Below are 23,838 nucleotides of genomic sequence, written 5' to 3'. Positions count from 1 at the left end.
TTAAATATCCCAGAAATTTATTTGATGTTTGCTTGAATACATTTTATATAGAAAGATTGGGATTGTTTGTGTTTGGAGCCCCTGGTAAATCTCTGAACCATAAGGGTGCCATTCCAGAGACATGAGAAATGGAAACTGTAGGCCCAATATTAGGACTGCTGTTTAAGATTTGTCTCTGGTCAAATCAAGCCACTCCCTTGAAATAATGCTTGAGGTGTTAGAGCCACTATGTGAGAACAGCTGACATGAAGGAGGGCATTTAGATTCTGGCTTGTTGAATACTTAAATACTTGGAAATAAAAATATTCAGCTTTGAAGTTTTCAATACTGGAAAACTCTCAAGTCTAGGGTTTACAGCCAAGAAGGGCTGCTTCGTACTCCTTAAATTGGACTGTTTTCCAAAACGTTAATCTTCAGCTTTGGCTTCCATTTCTTCTGCATCATCATCTCCATCCACTTCTGCATTTTCTCTCTCAAGCCGTTCCAGCTGTCTTGCAAGTTCAGTCTCATCTGTATCTGTGACCACTTTGGGCTGTGGAAGAGGCACAATTTCAAAATAAAGTAAACCGCAGAGTAGATTTGACTTCAATAGTATTACTGACCAATGTTTAAAATTTAACAACAACAAACAATTCATTTCTAACAAGATCCCGTCATACCTGTGCTGACTCACCACTGAATAAGTTCTATCAGCTGAAAGTTAAGAACATTCAAGACCGTCAAGGAAGCAGCATACACTACAGTGGAGCAATACTTCCTGCCATGCTAATAAGCTCAACTGAAAACGAGTTCAGTGATCACAGCGGAGGACCACCAAATGGCCTGTGGTTTTTTTAAATGAATATTTTGGGCTCCAGATAAATTATTATCCTTCCCCAGAGATTGAAACATTCTATACACACAGATATACAGCACATGGAAATTAGGTCTTGTTCATATTGAGATGAGGGAAAGACAGATTATTTTATGTTTGAAACAGGACTCCCTATGTAAACAACAAGCCAGTCCTTCTGCCTCTGCCTCCCAATGCTGAAATTATGGTTTGTGTCATACTATGCCCAGCAAATTTTTCTCCATGAGGGGAAAACCCCAGCACTGGCACAAATGTCTATCCCGTATGGCATTCCAGTGCTAACAGTGTTTTATTACAGACAAAACCCTTTTTAGAAATATTCTGTACAAACAATTACTCAATTTTTTTATTCCTAACTATATGTGACTGGGCAGGTAGCTTTGATATGCTGACAAGGCAGCCTCTGAACTTCAGGCAATCATTCTGGTCTCAGTTTCCCAAGTGCAGAGACAATTGGCACAAACCATCACATCCAACTCAATCCACACAACGACAATACTTATGTGTGTGGAAATGCACTGCCACGGTGTGCTTTTCAAGTTTTAGGAGTCATTTTCTCTAACATAAAGGTCCTGGACACCAGATCCTAAGTCACCATGTTTGGCAGCCAGGGCCTTTACTACTGAGCCATTTTTTGCTGGCACCCTATCTGGCATTTTCAAAAGCACTAAGAAGTGGAAAAGGTGAAGTAATTTCTGCGTAAGTATGAGGTTCAAGTCCTACCAGCAGCCGTAGGTAAAGCTAGACATAGTGGTGGACCTGTGCCCTAGAGGTAGCAGTGATGACAGCAGGGGCATCTTCAGCTCTAGGCTCGGGAGTCTCAAGAAAACAAGATAAAGGATATCCAACACTAATCTGACCTTCACATGTGCACTCATGGGTCAGTGCACCTGGGCACACATGCTGAAGTTAAGTAGATAGGCGGTCATCAGGCAGTTCAAGGCTAGCCTTGACTACAAAGTGAGCTGAAAACCAGCCCTGACTACATGGAATCCTGTATCAAAAAACCCCCAAAGCAAAAGCATTAAGAACAAAATAAAAAATATCTCACCTCCATCTGAACATTGAAGACTCCCCTCTTCTCTTCGATCTTCTCTTTGATAACTGCCATAGCCTGATTGAGGACAGAGAGGCCTTCTGTCCTCTCTAGGGTCGTTGTTGTCATCACATACCTGGGTGGAGCTATTAGATTAATCTAAAGGAGAAAGATAAAAATGAAGTTATGATTATACTTACCCAGGATATTAAAAAATTGCTTTATTAATTTGCTACATGAAGAAATCATCTTGACCTGCCTCCCAGTTCTCTAGATCAGTTTATTAATACATTCCCGTAGGATTTTTTCTCATTGAGGTGATGAAATACTCTAACAAAAGCAATTCACAGGAGAAAGGATTTATTTTAGCTCACAATTCAAAGCACAGTTCATCATGGCATAAAGTCAAGGCAGTGGGAGGTAGTCAGTCACATTATGCCCAAAGTCAGAAGACAGAAATGAATGCATGTATTCAATCTATTCAGTTCCCTCTCCATTTCTACAGTTAAGGATCCATTCAGAGAACGGTGTCCTTCATAGTGGGTGGGTCAGTGTACCTCAATAACATAATTAAGATGATCTTGCACAGACATACCCAGGCGAATTCTAAGTCTGTCAAGTTGTAAACTAACACTAGCCATCTCATGTAGTCAGACCATTGATACAGTGATCTCATCTAGTACATATATACAGCTCACTGTAACACTGAATATGAAGAATTATGACTACTGGGTGCTTCTGCTGGTTGTCATCAGAATAATGGGTAACTGAGGTTGGGAAGATGGCTCCGTGGTTAAGAACATTTGTTGCTTTTGCAGAGGATGCTGGTTTGGTTCTCGGCATCCACATAGTGACTCACAACCGTCTGTAACTTCAGTTTTAGAGGCTCCAACACTCTCTTTTGGCCTCTGTGGGCACTAGGCACGGACATGGTACAACATGTAGGCAAACACACACATAAAGGAGACCCTTTCACTAGGTAGGCCAGTCTGTCCTTGCGTTCACAGAGATCTGCCTGCCTCTGCTTCCCAAATGCTGGGACTAAAGGCATGTGTCACCATGCCCGGCTATAAATAAATCATAAAAATGAAAAAGGTGAATTATCTCTAAATTGATAGAAAAATCCTTCCAAGAAACTTTGAGTAACAACCATCCAGTTGAATGTACGTTGTTAAAAAAAAATGTTGCCTCCCAAGGCACTACAAACATTTTGGGCATTGCAACTTCTTACTGTAAAGAAGATTTAATATTGCTGGTCCACTAATTATAGAAACCCTTTACATTCACTATGATGGGAGCACCAACAAAAAGCCATTAACTGCAAATAAGCCCCCAGAAATATCAACTAAAACCGACATGACACTGAACTCAGATCTTCTGCAAGAGTAGTAACAGCTTTTAGCCCCCGAGTTGGCTTTTCAATCTCCATGATAGTTTTGTTTTGTTTTTAGAAAACTATTATAAGAAGGAACTAGAATGGTGCGATATTGAATAAAACTTCCATTTTGAATAGGGGTTAAATAAAGTTTAAGTCCTTAAGACCTCCCCGGGAAACTAATGTCCTGCTTGGCAGAGAGAGACATGTATGTGGGAAACTAACATCTTGTTCGTCAAGTTGAGGCATGAACGCTAGGTAAGTTGCCCCACCACAGTTGAACAACCCAACATATTAGAACAGGGTAAGTGTACCACAAAAACATATTCCTAAGGAAGTCCCTCATCCCTAAACCCTGGATGGAGGGATAACTGGCATAGATGTTTGTGGTTTTGAAGCTTAAAAATTCTATGACATTCTGGTTCAGGGGTCGTGGGCTTACCTCCCGAGTCTGTTCTGTGGCCCTGATCAGTGGTGGTCTGAGTGCAATACATTTTTGTCATCTACTTAAATACTCACTGAGATGAAAGTTCAAGGACACAGTCAGCTCCTGACCGGTCAGTTTTTGTTACCTAGGTCAAATAAAGATCTTGGTTTGCTGGACTCTTGTGACTGCTTGGGTTGTTTTAGATTTTCGGACCCCAGCACTCTGGGCACTGAACATGCCAGGTATGCACTTTATCACGGATCTGTACTTTTCTACCCAACATGACCAGCAAAAAGGGGAAAAGATTAGAACCATGACTTAGTGGCCCTGGGCTCAACTGCTAACACATAGTTTGACCACAAGTATCTGGAAACACATAACTTACCTTGATGGGCATGGTTTCTGTAGAACAATTCAAACCTGCCCTCAGGGCTTCTTTTACAGCATCAATGCCTTCATAACCATAACAAGCTACTTCAATATCTAAAATTAAAAAAACAGAAATGACAACAAGGAAAGACACACTGTGACAGCAAATTGTCTAGAAGTATTTAGAGACTGCACACCCTTTGGTTCAGCAACTTGGTCTTTCTACCATGTAGCCCCTGGGTTTGAACTCAGGTATTTAGGCCTGGTGGCGAGTGGTTTTACTTGCTGAGCCATCCTGTCAGTACTGACCCAGCAGATCTTTTAGAATACCTATATAGATGGTAAGTATATATTCTTGTAATTAAGAAAATTTGATAAAGTCTGTTCTTAAAGAGGAAATGTTAACATCTATGCATCTTTACTGGGGGGCTGGTGCTAGGTGGGGAGAGAACCCAGGGCTTCCCAAATGCTAAGAATATGGTCCACCCTGTTTATAAACCTCTACCTCTTAGACCCCCGGTTTTCAACCTTCCTAATGCTGGGACCCTTTAATACAGGTTCCTCATGTGGTGACCCCAACCATAAAATTATTTCATTGCAACTTCATTTAACTGTAATGTTGCTGTTGTGAATTTTAATGTAAATATCGGATATGTGATTCCTGTGAAAGGGTTACTTGACTTTGTCTTAGACATCTGTACAGGAAGAATGCCTGAAAATATTCCAGACAATTAGCACAGGATCAATACAAAGGCATGGAATGATACCACTGTCCTGTTGAAATATTTTAAATCATAAACAAAGGCAAAATAATACTTCCTTATTAAAGGGCTGAATTACAGTTAGTTAACCTTCTAGGACTATTTCATTTGTGTATACATTCTGGTTTTGTAGAAGTAATAATTTCTGGGTCAAGGACATGAGACTGTGGTACAGTAATTATCCAGTGTGTATGAAGCCCTGGTTTGATTATAAGAGCCAAAACAAAACCCCAAAGCAGTCAAGTAACTCTCCCCCCAACTTTGCAAAATCAACCCAAAACACCTTAAAGTTTGTTACTAAACAAACAAACACCAATTTTAGAAAAACGTATAGTTGTTGATGTAGCAACATGCTTTAGTAAGTCTCATCACCAAGCAGCTTGCTCAGGCATGTACAATATACAATATTTAATGTCGTTCAGAAGACATTTACCTGCTCGAATTTTGACCGCTTGTGGGGTCAAACGCCTATTGATATTATTAATGAGTACTTCTCTTTCATCTTCATTCAAATCTAAACTATCCAAGATAGATGGGTCTCTGAGAAAAAAAACAAAACAAGAACTCTCAAGGTAATATTACTAATAACTGTGAAAACAAACATACCCCACAGGGCAATACACATAACAATAAAGTACTCATTTCTACATGAAAGTTAAAATTTTGACCTTGTATAATTTTAATTATGTGTTCTTTTCTCTTTCCAAATGTGTAAGCTAGGTTGGAGAGATGGCTCAGTGGTTAAGAACACTGGTTGTTCCTCCAGAAGCCCAGCCACTAAGTGGTGGCTCACAACCATCTACAGTGGGATCTGCTCTCATCTATCTAGTGCTCTCTTCTGATGTGCAGGCACATATGCAAATAGAGTGCTCATATATACAAATAAATCTTAAAAAAAATTCAAACAGGGTCTCATAGATGCAACAATGTCTCATAGAATTGTATTACATGAAGCAATGCAAATAAAGTCTATGACAAACAGAAAACAACTGATTATCAAAACAAAAATTTTTGGAGATCTTGCTAAAATAAGCAATTCAATAAGTACTTCTAATATAAACCTGACACTCCATTACAAGTGACTTAAGTACTTCTGAGTAATCTCTATTTCAAGGCCTTAGAATCTAGCTTGGAAACAGCACTTGGGTACTGGAACAGGAGGACATTTACTGCCAGGGTGGTCAGGATGGGCTTCATGCAGAAACCAGCATTTCACTTAATCCTCCCAAAGTGTCCAAGACTTGGATCAGGGAAAGGCTTAGCTAACATTCCATTGTTAACTGAATAAGGGGGCGGGGGGAGAAGAAGAAAAACAAAACAAACAAAGGAGACACCAATAAGCAGAGGCAAAAGGTGACAGAAAACTTAGTATGTGTAAAAGGAAATGAAAAGTGAAAGAATGTGTGTGTAGGGAACTTTTCAATTAGCTTGTACAAGACAAACTGAGAACTGAGAGAAACATCAACACTGTCACATGATGATTGATAGAGACAAACACAGACTGACATTTATAATCAATAAATACACAAAGCTGTTGACCTGATGAATAAGCAGGGTCAAGCAAATCAATTATGGCAAAAGGAAAAAAAAAATCTGAGATTTTTATCAGATGATAGTAAAGATGAGGGAAATCAGCAATATCTATCTATAGAGTTGCTAGGGGAATATAAACAACAGAACTAATTTGGAGTGCAAATAGGCAAAATTAAATAGATATATTTGTACATATCTGTAAAATCAATCTTCTGATTCAACAATTCTATTCATAGGTATTATCTAGAAACCCCCAAAGGGCTGGAAATTAACCTCAAGACAGTGGTGAGAAGTCATGCAGCATTAACATTTAGGAAGGAACGGAAGGAAAAGATGCAGAGACAGCACGCAGGGAGAAGTAAATGGTTACTAGAGAGGACAAGATGCTTCCTATAAAAAAAGTCAAGGTAAGGATGAGAATTCTTTTTGTGTAGCAGAAATCAGTAATAAAGGAAAAAGCTGAAGAAGCAAGCACAGGAGTAACTGGCAGGAAGTACGATTAGTTTGAGAGCTGGAAGGGTGAGAACCCCAAGAGTACAGAAGAAATGAACTTTTCAAATGGCCGGGAAGGGAGCAGATGGGTAGTGAGCAAGTCAGCCAAGAGTGAACGGCTGAGAGGGCTTCTGAGGACGAACACTGAGAAACAGACACCATAAAGATGGGAGCAAGAACTGGTCAAGTGCAGGTGTGGGGCAGCAATGAAGACACAGAACAAGGTGGGACCCTGAATTCACAGAGGCACCAAGTGACTACTTTTTTCTAGTAGTAGCCAGTAATCTACAGTTGCGGAGAAGTCAGGAGTATCTGTTGAACCCTGGATATAACCAAAGGAAAAATACAGCAAAGACTCATAATACTGGCAAGAAAGTTTTTGAAATGGTATCTCATGGTGTTTCTAAGTTAGATAACAAAGTCAGGCCATGAAAGACACAGAGAAAACCAGGTTTGGAACGAGAGCCTAATACTTAAAAACCACAGGTTTTTAAGAGGCAAAGCAGCCAGGCATGGTGGCACACGCCTTTAATCCCAGCACTTGGGAGAAGGAGGCAGAGGCAGGTGGATTTCTGAGTTCAAGGCCAGCCTGGTCTACAAAGTGAGCCCCAGGACAGCCAGGGCTATATAGAGAAACCCTGTCTCGAAAAACCAAACCAAACCAAACCAAACCAAATCAAACCAAAAAAAAAAAAAAGAGGCAAAGCAAACCTACATAAAAAGGTCTATTATGAGGCCACATGGAAGGTAAGCTAATGTGGCCTGGAACGAAGGTCCAGGCAAGTGCAGTAAGCAAGAGGCTGCACTGTTTTGGGTGAGATGTCCACACTGGTCCTGAAACTATCCAGGCACGAAGAGGAAATGGAAATGTAGAAGAAAGTAGTAAGAGATAAAACCATGTAAATATGGCACATGAAAACCATATATTCATGACCACATAGCATTCACTCACATCATGGCCTTTTTACTTTGTTTTTTTTTTTTTTGGTTTTTTTTCTAGACAGGGTTTCTCTGTATAGCCCTGGCTGTCCTCCAATTCAGAAATCCACTTGCCTCTGCCTCCCGAGTGCTGGGATTAAAGGCGTGTGCCCAGCTTTGGCCTTTTACATTTTTAAAGTTAAAAGTGACAAGGACCTAATGTCTGGGTATTGTATGACTGATGCCAGGCAATCAATCTGTGCTAAGACTTAGCAGGTGAGACAGAAAGGCAGAATCAAGGTGTTCTTACGAGACTGCATGCTTAAAAGCATCATAGGCACCATATCCAGGTCTCTTGTACTTGTCATCAAAGACCCAGGCAGTCCTCTGGAACAGGCTCTCCAGCTGCTCATCCTTGGTATATTCTAATACCTCAGCAACATGGCGAAGAATGCTATAAACCTAGATATAAAACGAAGAACTCAATAACTCGAAAGTAAGAGAGCCACAAAGAGGCAGTTTTGTATTTTAACAGAAGATGTAATTTCATTCCAATAATTCCTGAACAATAAAGTTTCTAACTACAAATTCTTTTTCCATAAAGAAACAGTCACTCCTTCACAATAATCAACTCAAGTAGGTATAAGCAGAAATATGACATAACTTTGGGTTTTCAAACAAATTAAACATCTGCATTTGTTTCACTTGCAACAAGGCACTTAGTATCTTTCCTTACCAAGAGTGCTCTTATATTATCAAATATATACAAAACCACGCTATAAGAGGAAAACTGTTCAAAGTACAGAACCAACTGAGGTTTTACTATTTCTTTTGCTTTCTTATCATTTAACAACTATCCTTCTATTACTTACCCATGAAACTCTCTAAAAATAATACAAATTTAGAGAAAACTAAGCAGCTATTTCATGAGCTAGTGAGACAGCCCAGTAAAGGTGCTTAATGTCAGGAGTGATGACTAGAGTCCAATCCTTAGGACCCACGTGGTAGGAGAGAGCTGGTCCCCAGAAGTATCTTCCAACTCTATATGCATGCCATGCCATGCACATATATGAACAAATAAATGTATGTATGCAATAAGTTGTTTCATGTTTCACATAAAAATTGAGTAAGAAAAGGTCCTAAACCACTTGTGTAATTTTATCATTCTAGAAATATATTCTTTTTTTTTTTTAAAGATTTATTTATTATTATATGTAAGTACACTGTAGCTGTCTTCAGACACACCAGAAGAGGGCATCAGATCTCATTACGGATGGTTGTGAGCCACCATGTGGTTCCTGGGATTTGAACTCTGGACCTTCGGAAGAGCAGTCGGGTGCTCTTACCCACTGAGCCATCTCACCAGCCCTAGAAATATACTCTTGTTTATGCTATTGTCTTATGAAAATAGAGGCTTTCTATATTACCTAGACTAGACTGAAGCCAAACTCCCGTTTTAGCTTTTCATGTAGATAGGGAGATAGGTACACATCACTGTACCAGCAAACACTCAATTTAGCAATGTCCTAGAGACCAAAAATCTGTAAATTGCCTATAACAGTGTTTTAGAAACAACAGGATCAAGGTAACACTTTTAGACAGTGTAAAACAAACAAACAAAAACCCCAACCAAACCCAGGGCCTTCTCTACACTAGGTAAATGCTCTTCCCTCTCAACTACAGCCCTAGTTTGTCTTTTTGAGAAAGGGTGGCGACTATGTAGGCTGAGTTGACCACAAACTCCCATGCTGGTGTGGAGAGCTGGGCAGAGACTGGCAGCTCCACAGCTCGCCACCCTGCATCTCTAGCATGTAGCCAAGTAATGCTGAAGGCTTAGCTCACAGACTGTATTTTCTGAACGACAAGTTTAAAGAAAGAGGTTTAACTTTTTTTTTTTTTTAATACATTTCTTTTACACGTTTCAGATGTGTAAATACATAAAATGAAAGGAGAGATCTGGACCGTGGTCTGATGTATGTGGAACTTTCATTATTTATTTTACTGGGTCTCTTCTGTTGCTGTGATAAAATAGCCTAACAAAGGTAATGTAAAGAAGGAAGGTTTTATTTGGCTTACAATACCTGGTTACATTCAGACAAGTAGGTCAGAGGCAAGTCTGAGAAAATTGGTCACACCAGCAGTCAAGAGTAGAGATCATGACTCAATGCATGCACATTAGTGCTCAGCTTGCTCCCTCTACTTCACCCAGGCCAGCATCTCTGGGTCAGGAAATGGTCCCACTCACAAGACAAACCTTTCCACATGATTAACCTCAATAAAGATAATCCCTCACAGGTGTGCCTGGAGGACTGCTCTTAGGCGTCGAACTATCACACTGGATTCATCAAAATAATAATAAAAAACATTTTTATTCAAACATTTTCTTGGTATTTTATCTCAAGGATAGGAACACACACAGCAGAAAGGACCAAAATACTAGTAAAAGAAAGAAAATATAATGTCATGAAAAACAGAAGATTAGGGACTGAAAGATCACTTAGCAGGCAAGAACACTTGCTGGTCTTGCAAAGACCTGAGTTCAATTCCCAACACACTCATGGTGACTCACAACCATTTGTAACTTCAGTTCCAGGGAATCTAATACCATCTTCTGACCTCCTTGTGCACAAGACACAGCCACGTGCAGATACATACATGCAGGCAAAACAGTTATTCCCAAAATAAACTTATCAATCTCTACTTATCTACATTCCCTCCTCCATCCATGCCTCTCTTCCTCCCCCCTCCACATACCCACCCAACCCATCTTTCCTGAGACTGGGCTTTTCCGTGTAATAGCCCTTGCTGTCCTAGAAATAACTTTGTAAACCAGGATGGCCTCAAACTCACAGGGATTAAAGGTGTATGTACCACGAATGCTAGCTCAAAACCTTTTACTTTTATTTGTGTGTATATGTGTACTCTTGGTGGGTATATACATGTGTATACAACACCCAACAAGGCCAGAAGAGGGCACTGGATCCCCAGAACTTGAGTGACAGTCAGTTGTGAGCTGCCAGATGTGGGTACTGGATCCAAACTTGGGTGGGTCCTTAGCAAGAAGAGCAAGCACTTTAACCATCATGCCATTGCCATAGCCTCCAAAGTAAAGAAATCTAACAAAGAGAACCAACTTACAGTTTTGGATTTTGTGAATTTGTCTTCACATTTGATTGCTTCCTCTGGAGAAACTCTTCTTTTTGACAAATCTATATATCCTGTATGAAAATATTTTAAAATAAATTCACTTGCTCAAGTATAAATATAAAAATGATGTAATTAGCAAATTAAGTATCTGACAGAGAAGCTTATAATTACTATACTAATCACTGACAAAAATACTGCTATGAAAGATTTAGATAAGATTTCAGAAATATTTTTACCACAGGGCAATTATATATTCTTTATTATTCTAGAAGAAATTTAAAATTATTTCATTGAAAACTACTTAAATATCTCTCTCTAAATACCAGGACAGTAAAGAATTCACTATGATTTGATTAAGAGGCTATTGTCAAAGCAGGTATGGTGGCACATGCCTGTTAATTCTAAAACTCAGAAGGTGCAATGCAGAAAATTTACATTTTTTTGTGGCTTTTTTTTTTTTTTTTTTTTTTGCTTTTGGTTTTTTGAGACAGAGTTTCTTTGTGTAGCCCTAGTTGTCTAGAACTCACTCTGTAGACCAGGCTCATTCAAACTTATCACCGCAATGAACCCTTAAAGCAATCTGCACGGTAGATTCTCTTTCCCAGAGATGCTGGTCTTTCAATCTGAAGAAACCAGGACTCAGAAAGATTAAAGAATTTGTCAGATATCCAGACCATAGATACAGCCACAATCCTATGCTGGGTATGAACACAGAAAAAGTGCACCATAAGACCACACTTAGAAAATAAACCACACAAAAGACTTGTTATTTCACTCTCTTAATAGTATTTCCCAAAGCACCTAAGCCTTTAAGAACGAAGTCCAAATTATCAATTTTTCTTCTCATGGATTCACTTTTAATGTTTTAATCTAAGAAATTGTAGCAAAAAATGTTATAAGACTTTACTTTTATGCTTTCTTCCCAAAGAGCTAGTTTCAAATTTCATGTGGGTCTATGATTTTAGGATACTTTTGTAAGGTTAAGATCATGTTCATATTTTTTAGCAAATAGACATCCAACTGTCCCAGTGTTGTTTTTAAACAGACAATGCATCTACCACTCAGATACTTCTGTACCCTTTTTGATAACCAACTGAGTGTATAATTGTGAGTAGACACAATTATGACTGTTAAAATGAGCTGCCTTTTAGAAAATAAAGATGGTCTCACAAGATAAGATAGTTCAGGCTGGTCTTGATCTCAGATATATATGCCTGCCTTTTCTATCTTGGGGCTGAAGGTGCGAACCACCATGTCTAGCTCTATTTGATCACACGTCTTTTCTTTTCCTGACACCCCCTACCCCTACCTTTCAGGTGCCAGGGTTCAAATCCAAAGCATCATACCCTAGGCAAGGTCATTCATTGGGGTATACCCTTAGGTTCTCATTTTCTCTTCAACTAAAAACCTAATCACTTTTAGCTTTTTCATCTTTTCTAACATAATAACAAGATTTTCTGTGGTCTTAATATATGGGAGTTCAAATTAGCAAATGTTTGCTTTCTCCACTCAAGATACAATGATAATGATTCAAGCAAGTTTCATTATGATCAGAACATATTTGATTTCAATCCTCAAATGTACTTAAAGCTCTACTAGGACCCAACTTATAATTTTAGCAAGCATGGCATGAACATACTGAAACAAATGTTCAAATTTTTTGTGGGTACAGTGTTCTATAAATTGTAGAACAATATAGAATAAATCAAAGTTTGTGTTTGTAACAAATTACTTTTGAATGTGGCTCTTACATTAACTATTTAAAGGTTATCTAAACCTTCAACTACAATTATAGATTCATCTATTTAAAATTTTTACTTCACATCACTAATCTCTAGTGGGCACATACACATTGACAGTTATGTCTTATCACTACAAAATGTTCCCGCTTAATTCTTGTCTACTTTATCTGATATTAACAGATATTCTACAGCATATCATTTACCATCTTCTTATTTATTTTTAAAACAGGCCTTACTAGGTAGACCAAGCTGGCCATGAACTCTGAAATCTGTCTGCCTCAAGTGTTGGAATAAAAAACATATACCAACACCCCTGGCTCCATCTACCTATTTTCAGTAAAGTATGACAGCATTATTGCTGGGTCTTGCTTTTTAAAATCTAGTCTATAAATCTTTGCCGTTTAGTTTCAATACTTGTTTGATTTACACTTAGTATAATTATTAATACAATAAGATTCAGATCTATTATTCAAGTATTCGTTTTCCTTTTGTCCAATTTGGTTTTCATTTTTCATCTGTCTTAATTAACTTAGTATATTTTAGAACTTTTTAGAAGTGTTTTCAATTTTATTTGTATGGGTGCTTGTAATTAAATGCTTACATGTAATTCCTATGCATTATATGCATGCCTGGTACCCTGGGGCCAGGAGAGGGCTTGGGATCTCCTGGAAATGGAGTTACAAATCAAAATTGCCAGTAATATTACAGTAACTATTCCTTCCCTCTGTATTCTTTTTCCCCGTCTTTCCCAGAGATTAAACCCAGGATTTCATGATAGAAACATATTTTAAGCTACTCACAACCTAGACCTGTCTTCTGATTAGATGGAACCACAGGCACACACCAATGAGACTAGCTTCTAGTCTGTCCCTCCCATTCGCCCGAGTAGGGGTTTCTCTACTGGCTGTCCTGGAACTCACTCTGTAGACCAGGCTGTCCTCCAACTCAGAGATCCACTTGCCTCTGCCTTTTGAGTGCTGGATTTAAAGGCACCCCACCACTTTGCTTTTTATATGATGATGATGATGATAGACCTTTCTATGTAGTCCTGGCTGTCTTGGAACTAACTCTGTAGTCCAGGTTGGCACTAAACTCACAGAAATCTGCCTACTTCTGCCTCCTGAGTGCTGGGATTAAGAGTGTTATCATGCAAGTATCTATGTACTGATAGTCCTATTCTTGCAATCTCAGTAACTTGAGTGAGAAAGCCTCTCCCAGGGCCAGCAAACTCTTGTTTTTGTTTTCTGTTTTTCAAGACAGGTTTTCTCTGTGTAGTCCTACCTGTCCTGGAACTCACTCTGTAGACCAGGCTGGCCTCGAACTCAGAAACCCGCCTGCCTCTAACCTCCTAAGTGCTATGATTACAGGCATGCGCCACCACCCACTCCCCCAGCAAACTCTTAAAAGTTAGCAATTGGCCTATATTATTCAAACTCCTAGTCTGGAATCTACTTATTCTCACACAGTATGCTAATATTGTACTTGCTCAATTATCAAGTCAGGAGGATAAATTACTGGCAACCCAAATACCTTTCAGGAGTATTCAAACTGGCCAGCTCTGCCAGTCACCCTAACCTGCAAGATTCTACCGTGGAGGCAGATCATGTCTACAACCTCACTAGGGAGGCAGATTATGATTCTGAAGCCAGCCTAGGCTAATATAATCTGTCTACTCCCTGCCATCACTACCAAAAATAAAGCAAAAACAACTATACTGGTTTACTCTTTCTCATAGCTCCTTCTGGCACGTCTCAAACTAGAGCTTCCTTAAGTGACCATGCATGTCATGACATGCTTTCCTTTCGGGTATTTTAAGAAAAATTTCCTTTAAAGATACTGGTCTTTTGTGTTATAAGTCAGTTACTTTCATAAATTTAAATCTAGATGGTACAAATAAGACAAACAACTAAATGCATTGCAAGAAATTAAGAGAAAGGGGGAAAAAGGGAGTGTATTAAAATTAAACACATTTTCACTTCAAGTACCCCAAGATGAGCCTAAAAGAGTATTATTATTTCTATAATGTAGTTCTATTTGGCAGTAAATTCCCAGTTTCTCTTTAAAGCATCTCCATTTTGACTTTTGTTGTTTGGTATTATCACTGGATACGTAATTCTAACATGGCTTTTTTGTTTTTGTTTTTTCCCCCAAGGCCTGGCCTCTATTAATAATCTCTAATAAACCAGAACACTTTTTATCCCTACCCACGATACCCACATACTTTCTTTCTATAGTTTTTGAGGGCTATTTCACTACAACAGGCATGCTCCGCCTAGTATTTCCCTCAAGTACATTTCTGCTGCTTTACTCTTCTACTGGCATAGTCCTTTTGAACTAGACATGGCTGATGCTCCAACTGTATTCTTTTCCCCTAATACTTTCTTTCCTTTACATTGTTTTTTTTTCTAATTTCATATATATATGTTTTTGTTTTGTTGTATGTATGTATGTTTGTTTGTTTTTGTTTTGTTTTTTTCCAGACAGGGTTTCTCTGTGTAGCCCTGGTTGTCCTGGAACTCACTTTGTAGACCAGGCTGGCCTCAAACTCAGAAATTCACCTGCCTCTGCCTCCCAAGTCCTGGGATTAAAGGCATGCACCACCTCTGCCCAGCTCTCTAATTTCTTTTTAAAGATTTCCTTTTGTTTATTCTTTAAAAGATAGTTTTCTAATGTGTTTGGGCAGCAGGAAAACCACTTTAAAAAAATCCTGTCTTCAAATTCAAACTTGGATTATATTTGGCCTTTAGCAATCAACCCTCAGGCACTGCTTGGTTTTATTCCCACCCATGTCTAACAGTTTAGGGTACATTTTGACATTATGAATGGCATTTGGGATAGGCTCTGAATTACTATAAATTCCCTTTCTTTAAAAGTTGTTTCATCAGGAAAAAGTAACCATTTAAACTCAAAATGGACTTAAATGGGAAACAACTTTAACCTTCAGATTTTAAACCCCTAGGGATGCTTGAAGGCTATCTGTCTATTAATTCAGGAGTCACACAGACTGCGACAGAATTTATTTAAAGACCAGGTTCTCCTTTTGTGGACCTTTCCTATTTCTCTAATCTAATCCTAATAGTGCTTTACTGACTAATGCTTCCTTTAATTCATTTAGTTTATGCTTCCTTTAGTCCATGTTGTGGCCCAACTATAAAATTACTTTCATTGCTACTTTATAACTGTAATCTTGCTACTGTTATGAATTACAGTGTAAATATCTGAGCTTTCTGATAGTCTTAGGTGACCCCTGTGAAAGGGTCATTTGACCCCAATTGAGAGCAACTGTTCTAATCCTTATCATTATAATCATTTTTCATTTGCTGTGGCTATCCAGGGCTTTATGTGATATAGCAAGTAATACTGTAAGTTTTATAGCAGGCTCTTAGGTGCCCTGCTTAGTGTCTTCAGTATATACTTGGGGAAAACACAAAACAGAAAAATGACCCAGCAGAGCTCCTTTCTTCCAAGTGTGGACTTTTACCTTTTGACTTCCGTGTCTTACACAGTTAACTTTTTTTTTAAAGGTTTATGTATCTTATGTATATGAGTACACTGTTGCTGTCATCTGACACCCCAGAAGAGGGCATCCCCATTATAGATGGTTATGAGCCACCATGTGGTTGCTGGGAATTGAACTCAGGACCTCTGGAAGAGCAGTCAGTGCTCTTAACCACTGAGCAATCTCTTCAGCCCGACAGTTAACTTTTACACATGTCTGGAGTTTACAGCTGTTATGGTAGAAGTGTTGTCCAACAGGATCTAATTTTCTCATATTAAAAACAGATCTCCTTTTGGGCATGGTGGCATGTCTTTAATCTCAACACCCCAGAAGCAGAGGCAGGCAGAACTCTGAGTTCAAGACCAGTCTAGTCTACAGAGCAAGTTTGATAGTCAGAGCTACACAGAGAAGACCTGTAGAACATGAAACAAAATAAAACAAAACAAAGTATGGTATAGTGTACTATACAACATGCTTAGAAGGGTTCACAATGGTGATGATTTATATGGAATCCAGAAAAATGATGCATAAAGAAAAAAAGAATATTGATTTAGCACTGAAAGATTTTGTAGAGACTGGGATTTGGGGGGACAGCACACAAACACCATAACTGCTAGAGCTACTGGAGTTCGCCTGTGTATGCATACAGTGTAATTCTTTTTTGAAACTTATATAAAATATCCCTAAAATCACCAGGCATTGTGGTACATGCCTTTAATCCCGACACTCGGAGGTGGAGGCAGCCTGGCACATCAGTGATTTTGAGGACAGCCTGGTCTACAGAGCAAGTTCCAAGACATCCAGGGCTATGCTGAGAAGTCCTTCTAGGGGGCAGGAGAAGGACTAAACTCCTAAAATCTGTTAATTTTGTATCTCACTTCTACATTTAACCCAGCCATTTTATTGCTAATTTAATTTTAAATCAAGAAAAAAAAAAAAACCCACACCAAATGTTCATATTCACACCTACTAATATTCAAACAAATTTTGTCCTTTCCCTTTAAATTACATCCCTAAAGCTAGTGCCCAAGGTTTATTCCCTTATTTGGCCAATGACTCATTCCTGAGACAAAATATTTGACTATGCTGGCTAACTTGTCTAATCAGGACTTACCAACCGACCCCTGCATAGACTTCCCCTTTTTATTCTCAGAAAACTAGTCCTCTTAAAACACCTACTGTCTGCTTTTTTCTGATCCAGAGGCAAATCCCCAGTGCCATGTCCCTCTTGGGTAATAAATTTTTGTGCTGAGAACTTGGTGAGTGGGTATGTTCTCTAGGGGTCCTCCCATACAAGTAAAGATAAGTTAATTATCACTCTAAGTTTCTTTCTTTGGAACTTGGTTATAATTAGTTTATTACTAAAATACTAAAAAATACAAGTCGTTTGGCCACAAACTAACTCTGGAATTAAACTACTACTACATGTTGGGCAGTGGTGGCATATGCCTTTAATCTCAGCACTCTGGAAGCAAAGCCAGGTGGATGATGTCTGTGAGTTCAAGGCCAGCCTAGGCTACACTGCAAAACCCTGTCTTAAAAAACTAAGTAACTAATCATAATAACCCAAACCTTAACCAAACCAACCGATGAAACAAAAAAACAACCCCCGCCCACAAAACCCCCTTACTACTATATTAAAAGGTTTCTGCTTAGTTAGCTAATTAGTACCCATTAAATTTAAAATTTTAGACAAATGAAACATGGCTTGCGTATATGCAGATGTGGGTATGTGGTTTTATGTGTATATACCATATGCCAGTTGAGGCTATAGAGAATCTTGGATGTATTCAGGAGTTATTCAGTTTGATTTTTGAGATAAGGTCTCTCTCATTGGCCAGACACTCACTGAGTAAATTAGGAGGCTGGCTGGCTGGAATCCCAGATTTCCACCTTTCCCAGAGTTGTCGGGACTACCAGCCTATGCTATCACACTTTGCCTTTTTATATGGGTTCAAAGGATTGAACTCACCTCTTCCAGCTTGTAATCAAGCATTTAAATGACTGGTTACGTCCTTAGCTCCCACGTGCTTCTCTAACAATTTTGTATGTAAAAGAACTTATGTAGCAAGAATTCTAGTAGAATCATTATATCTATGTAAATATTAGAATGAAATAGTTTTTTAGAAGTACTCTGACTTGAAGAAGTCATTGTAGAAAACAGTGTTTTCTGTTAGCTACAGAGTTGTTTGTCTGAAGGAGCTTTACAGCTTTTGCGTAACTTTGGTCACCACAGTCAGTTCTGGCACACCTGAATATCTTGAATTATTGAGTACTGCAACAGTACAAACAGCACCCAATAAGGACTAAAGTTGCAAAGGTGGGATGTTTTCCTTCAGGAAACATATTAGGGTCTTTTAGTATGAGAAACTAAGCCCAAAAAATAACTTTTGTGAACAATTAATAAATATGCTTTTGAGCATCTTTTCGATATTCAGCTAAAGTCTTAATTCATCCTTGAGTGACCTTCTTTCTTTAATCGTCTCTTGAGACTCAGAAAACTAACAAATTTAAGTATAATAGTTTAACTCAGTGTATTTTATAATATATACTTTTAAAATAATTTAAAATGAGAAATTCTTTAGTTTTATAGTTTATATTTCTTAACTATTTTTTTCCTCACTTACCTTTTTCTTTATCCACTCTAATGACAACAACACATTCATTTCTGCCAATTCGGATCAGTTTGTTTATAGAACGGATACGTCGTCTGGATAATTCACTAAGAAGAATCATGCCTTCAATGTTATTATATTCCAACAAGCTGACATAGGCCCCCATTTCAGCAATGGATCTTACGTTCACCATCACTACATCTTCCACCTCAGGAAATTTGTGTTGATAAAATCTACAACTTAGACCCGGCATTCTGAAATTTAAACAAACAAAAATAAAGTGTTAAGCTAAAAATAATCAATGTTGTAGACCCTGACAATGAAGGAATAGAACAAAGTAACATTGATATTAGTCTCATCTCTTAAATGTCAGAAAATGGATACCCAGGACTCAACTTTAGTTTTTATATGCTCCATATTTGTGTGATGCTTAGGCAATCACTTTTAGAGAAACTATTAAAAAATAATGACTATCTATAAAGTGACGTGAGGCCTAAGGATTAAAGGAATATGTCAAGGTTAAAACACTATTTTAATATTACCACTTAAGTAGGGCATCTAGGTGTATATATGTACATCAACACTCTAGAGGCTTACCCAGAAGGATTATAAGTTTGAAAACAGCCTGGGTTATATTCCTAGATGCCATCTCAAAACAACAGCAAAGCAAAAACAAACTCCCAAAATACAGTAAAGCAGCACCCAACATTTTACTGTCATGGAATGTGTGTGTGTGAAGCATCATTATAACACAGTTTCAGCACTATCTAAGCCACTCTTTGTCTAAGTCAGGTCAGATGGCATATGCTACCACACAGTGTCTAGGGGAGACTGATTACTCAAACCTTAACCAATATGCCAAATGCCACAATCTTTTCTGTGATGCGGCAGACTGTGCTGAGTTTCTAGTTACACACTAAGCAAATCTTTCCCGACTTGCCTCTCATTAGCTGCACCCCTAGGCTAATATCACTGTAGCTAAAATGACAGTATCACAAAATAAAATTTTATTAAGGGGCTGGACAGATGCCTCAATGGTTGAGAACACTCGATGCTCCTCCAGCAAATGCTGATTCCATTTCAAGAACCCACACGATGGCCCTCAATCTGTAACTCCCATCCAAGGGGATCCGACGCCCTCTTTTGGTCTCTGTGGGCACTGCGAAAACATGCACGGTACACAGACATACATGCAAGTACAACACTCATAAAATAAAAAATGACTTCATATTTTATTTCCTTTTAAAACAAATGAGTTAAGGCTAAGTGGTGGTGGCAGGGCATGCCTTTAATCCCAGCACTTAGCAATCAGAGTCAGGCAGATCACTGAGTCTGAGGCCAGCCCAGTCTACAGAGTGAGTTTTAGGGTAGCCAAGGCTACCCAGAAAATCCTTGTCTCAAAAAAACAAAACAAAAATAAAACAACCAACCAAAACCCAAATGACATAATTCAGTCATTATTTCTAACTTATATTATTCTCCAACAGTGTGATGAGGTAGGCCTCATCCATGCCAGGGAAGTACTTCATCACCCTAGTTTTTCTGTTTTTATTTTGATAACATAGATGCCTATTCTTGAGAAGAGCTTTATAAATCTCTACAGTTCAAGTGTCTTTTAATCTCCATGCACTAAAGATACTTAAAATCATTCCCTTTGATCCACCCACAGTACCCAGCACCATTTCTTTAATAATCCATATGTTGGAAATCATACCAGTTAGCACTATACTTTAAAAAGGAAGCCCTGAGACCTTAATTGTAGGTGAGGACTTTCATGTTTTCTTATTAATCATAACCTACTTACTGTTGTCAGAACTCAGAAGATAGGTCGTAACTATTGCCCAAAGGCCTAAGAAAATAAATGTGACATTTTAGTAACTTACTTTCTAGGCAGATCTATGAGTTTGAGACCAGCTTGGCTGACAAAGTGAGTTCCAGGACAGCCAGGACTATAGAGAGAAATCCTGCCCCCAAAAATAGATTAAATAATAAACACCCCCCCCCCCCCCCCCCCGCAACCAGACATGCACATAGTCCCACTACCAACTGGGAAGATGTATGTGGCACTTGCACATCTGTTTCTATCAGTAGGACTATTTCATGATCTGGCCATTGCCTAGCTCTTTGACATACCACGTTCTCTCTAGTTCTCCCTATTTGAAGATAAGGAAATGAAGGTGCAGGCTGAGCAACTTGCCCCTTTACATACTGATATGTGGTGGAAGTCAAAAATGGAGCCTATTAAATTTTGAACTATTTGTGCTCTTAAAATTAGAATATATTAACAAATATCTTAGAAACATCTAACATGATCAAAAAGTAACACTGATAGACACTCAAGTGTTGGAAGCATGTATCACATATTAGGCCAAACTACCAGGACAGAACTAAAAGTACTGTTTATCTAAAAGTAACATGTGGTGGATTCTTTTCTCCTCTGCTTAACAAAACAGGGATTTAGTAAACAAAAGAAAGTATCTACTCAGCTAGAATACTCATTTGGAAACAGCAGTTTCATTTTTTAAACAGAGCTTCTCTTAAGGGAGGGAATGCAAATGCTTTCAAATATCTGTATATAGAAAACTCAAGAATTTAAACAAAGACTTCCAAAGTAAGCATCAAAATAAATGCTGTAGAAAAATGTCTAACAATGTTAGGAGATTTAAAAGCTGCTAGTCATATTTATTAAGCAAATTTCTCCAAATAGTAGCATCCAAAAAGGCGATGCTTTTTATCTTAATCAGCTGGTTAAAGGTTATAGGCAACAGGGTAAGAGAACACAGAATGGAAGCATGGCCACTACTTTAAAAGGCACAAATCTGTTTGCAGAATATGGAGTAAATAATGAAATGGTATATTACTTACAGCAGAAAGAAAGCATTCTGAAACTACAAAGGAATTCGTGTCACAAAGAACTTACTTTTTTTCTGTCAATAAAACGGAAATCAAGAATTTATTCAGTCCTTTTTGATAATTTTCAAAGCATTCTGACTTTTTTCATTTTCCAATTTAATATGCTAAAACAATTTTTGGGGTAGTCATTACTTAGTATTAAGCAATTCTGACACAAAAATCCCTCCCTAGGGAATTAAGTACTAGTGGGAAAACAAATTAGGATTACAAGGTGCTATGAAAAGGCCCAAAAAAGTATTAACAGGAAACCAAGGAACAGAAATATAAATGACTTCAAAGACAGATACATTATATACACTAAAAACAAGAACTAAACTCAAGTCTTTAACACAAAATCTGATATTCACAAAGTCTTCCTGTATCACACACAGTATGACAATGTTAAGGGCTCTCCCACCCCCCTTTAGAGCCAGGGTTTCACTGTGCAGCTCTGGCTGGCCTCAAGCATTTTCAGTGCTGGGATTAAAGATATGTGTACCTCACACCTCTCACAAGGGATCCCACTTCTGTAGAGTAGTTAATGCCATACAGACTGTACGTGTTCTGATGTAAACAAAAACGCGCTTCAAAGCTAGTTTCAAATACCCTGCATTATTAGTATTTTGCCCCTGTTAACTTCTCGAGTCGGTACATTGTCATGTCACCATAGCAGATATGGGCAATGAACATTCCAAAATAAAATGTACCACGTGGGAAAACGCTGTTCAGCTCTATAAAGTTTACTAGTACAACTAAGTCTTTTGAGAATCAGGGACTACCATCTGGCATCATATGCACAGAAAAAGCACTACAATTTCGTAACTGACATTTTTGATGAACTGTCGAGGGTCCCCACCTCTTTAACAACAACTTGAGGAGGAGAAAAAAAATCAAGACTTTTCTGATGCACCCTTTCTTCAAGAAACAATGTTTGTTCCTTAGTGAAAATTAAAGCATCCTAAATATACGGGGGTGTTTAAGAGCCCCAATTCGAGTACACACTTAACTCTAAAGTTTTACGCTTTCAGCGTCCATAATTACAAAACTAGTTTTATTTTCGTAGTTAACCAAACAGGGCAAATAACTTTAACAGCTGATTTTAAATTCCAGGAATTCACTCAGACAGAAATGCACAGCTAGAGCGAAAACTTAACGACCTTCAATACTAATAGTTACGTTTTGGACTTTTTTTTAAACTTAAATATGGTGGTTTATCCAATTGTTTCTTTGGCGAAAAGTTCAGTCTCCACAGAGAGAAAAGTTTTGGCAGTATATTGGGGCTGAAAAGAAGGATAAAAGAAAAAAAAATGCCCAAATTCTCCGGTCCGGTAAAAGCAAAGCGCTCAATCGTCTTGAACTAGGGGTGGGGAGTCGGGAGGGTTCTGCAGAGGCCTCTTTAAGGAGGCTGTAAAAATCTACTTGGCCCACGTTCCTTCGGGGGTTCCTCCGCCCGTCCAGCCACGTTTCTGGCTCGCAGGAGCAGACACCGGCTGGCGAGAGGGCGCAGGAAATCACCAGCGGGCGGTGGCGACCGGGTCCAGACACTTCCCGCGCAAGAACGGGAAAGGGGGGGTAGCCCGGGGCCTAGCCGCACTGGACAAAACTAAGGCGAATCCTCGGGGAGAGCAAGCTGCGGGGCCGGTCACCTGAAGTGGATGTGTGAATCCCGAAGTAGGGTCCCACGCCGTGCTGCTTAGTGGCAACGAGGAGACTCGGAACACCAACCCCGGACGCCGAAGCTCCTCAGCGTGCGCTTCGCCCAACCCAGCGCGCATGCGGAGCCACTTCTCACTGCGCAGGCGCCGACAGAAACGGGCCCTTCGTTGCCACTAACCATAGAGTCTTGGTCCTCCTAATATGGGCGGTGTGAACCAAGGGGCGAACTGAAGACTCACTGCCCTTGGTATTTATAGATTTTTTTGCGGAGGGAACTTGTTAGGCTTAAAGGAGAGGTAAGTTTCTGTTTCTTGCTCCAGGATGGTCGCTTTAAGTTTTAGTCAACCAAGAGAGGGCGCTGTGACGAATGGCGGAAAGCCGAGGAAGAGGAGGAGCGTGATCCTCTCCTGACCCATCCCTCAGAGCGTGCTGGGTGCCGGCGACTCGCCGGAGGGAGGGGCGGTGGAGAGACCCGGAATTCCGGACTGTGCGCGCTTCCACATCCGGGCATTCCGTCTCCTCC

The 23,838-nt window shown here is 39.1% G+C and overlaps 1 protein-coding gene across 1 annotated transcript; it reads right to left on the bottom strand.

Moving 5' to 3' along the window:
• Eif2s1 (eukaryotic translation initiation factor 2 subunit alpha) lies at window positions 1-23,734 on the bottom strand. The gene is made up of 8 exons (XM_021179068.2): window positions 23,306-23,734; window positions 18,780-19,021; window positions 10,903-10,982; window positions 8,075-8,226; window positions 5,255-5,361; window positions 4,077-4,174; window positions 1,905-2,048; window positions 1-532 (listed from the first exon to the last, which is right to left on the bottom strand). Exons 2-8 carry the CDS (start codon window positions 19,018-19,020, stop codon window positions 407-409), a joined length of 948 nt encoding a protein of 315 aa, XP_021034727.1. The 5' UTR covers window position 19,021; window positions 23,306-23,734; the 3' UTR covers window positions 1-406.
• Between the last annotated feature and the right edge of the window lie 104 nt (window positions 23,735-23,838).

Source organism: Mus caroli, chromosome 12 (genome assembly GCF_900094665.2).
Source record: "Mus caroli chromosome 12, CAROLI_EIJ_v1.1, whole genome shotgun sequence".
In the NCBI taxonomy this organism is placed as follows: Eukaryota; Metazoa; Chordata; class Mammalia; order Rodentia; family Muridae; genus Mus; species Mus caroli.
This window is presented reverse-complemented; position numbering and strand designations above follow the sequence as displayed.

Coding starts and splice junctions, on each gene's coding strand:
- Eif2s1 (XM_021179068.2), bottom strand. CDS start 19,020: ATGCCGGGTCTAAGTTGTAGATTTTATCAACACAAATTTCCTGAGGTG. Junction 5,362..8,074: donor GCTTTTAAGCATGCAGTCTC/GTAAGAACACCT, acceptor TTTTTTTCTCAG/AGACCCATCTATCTTGGATA. Junction 4,175..5,254: donor AGCGGTCAAAATTCGAGCAG/GTAAATGTCTTC, acceptor TTTTAATTTTAG/ATATTGAAGTAGCTTGTTAT.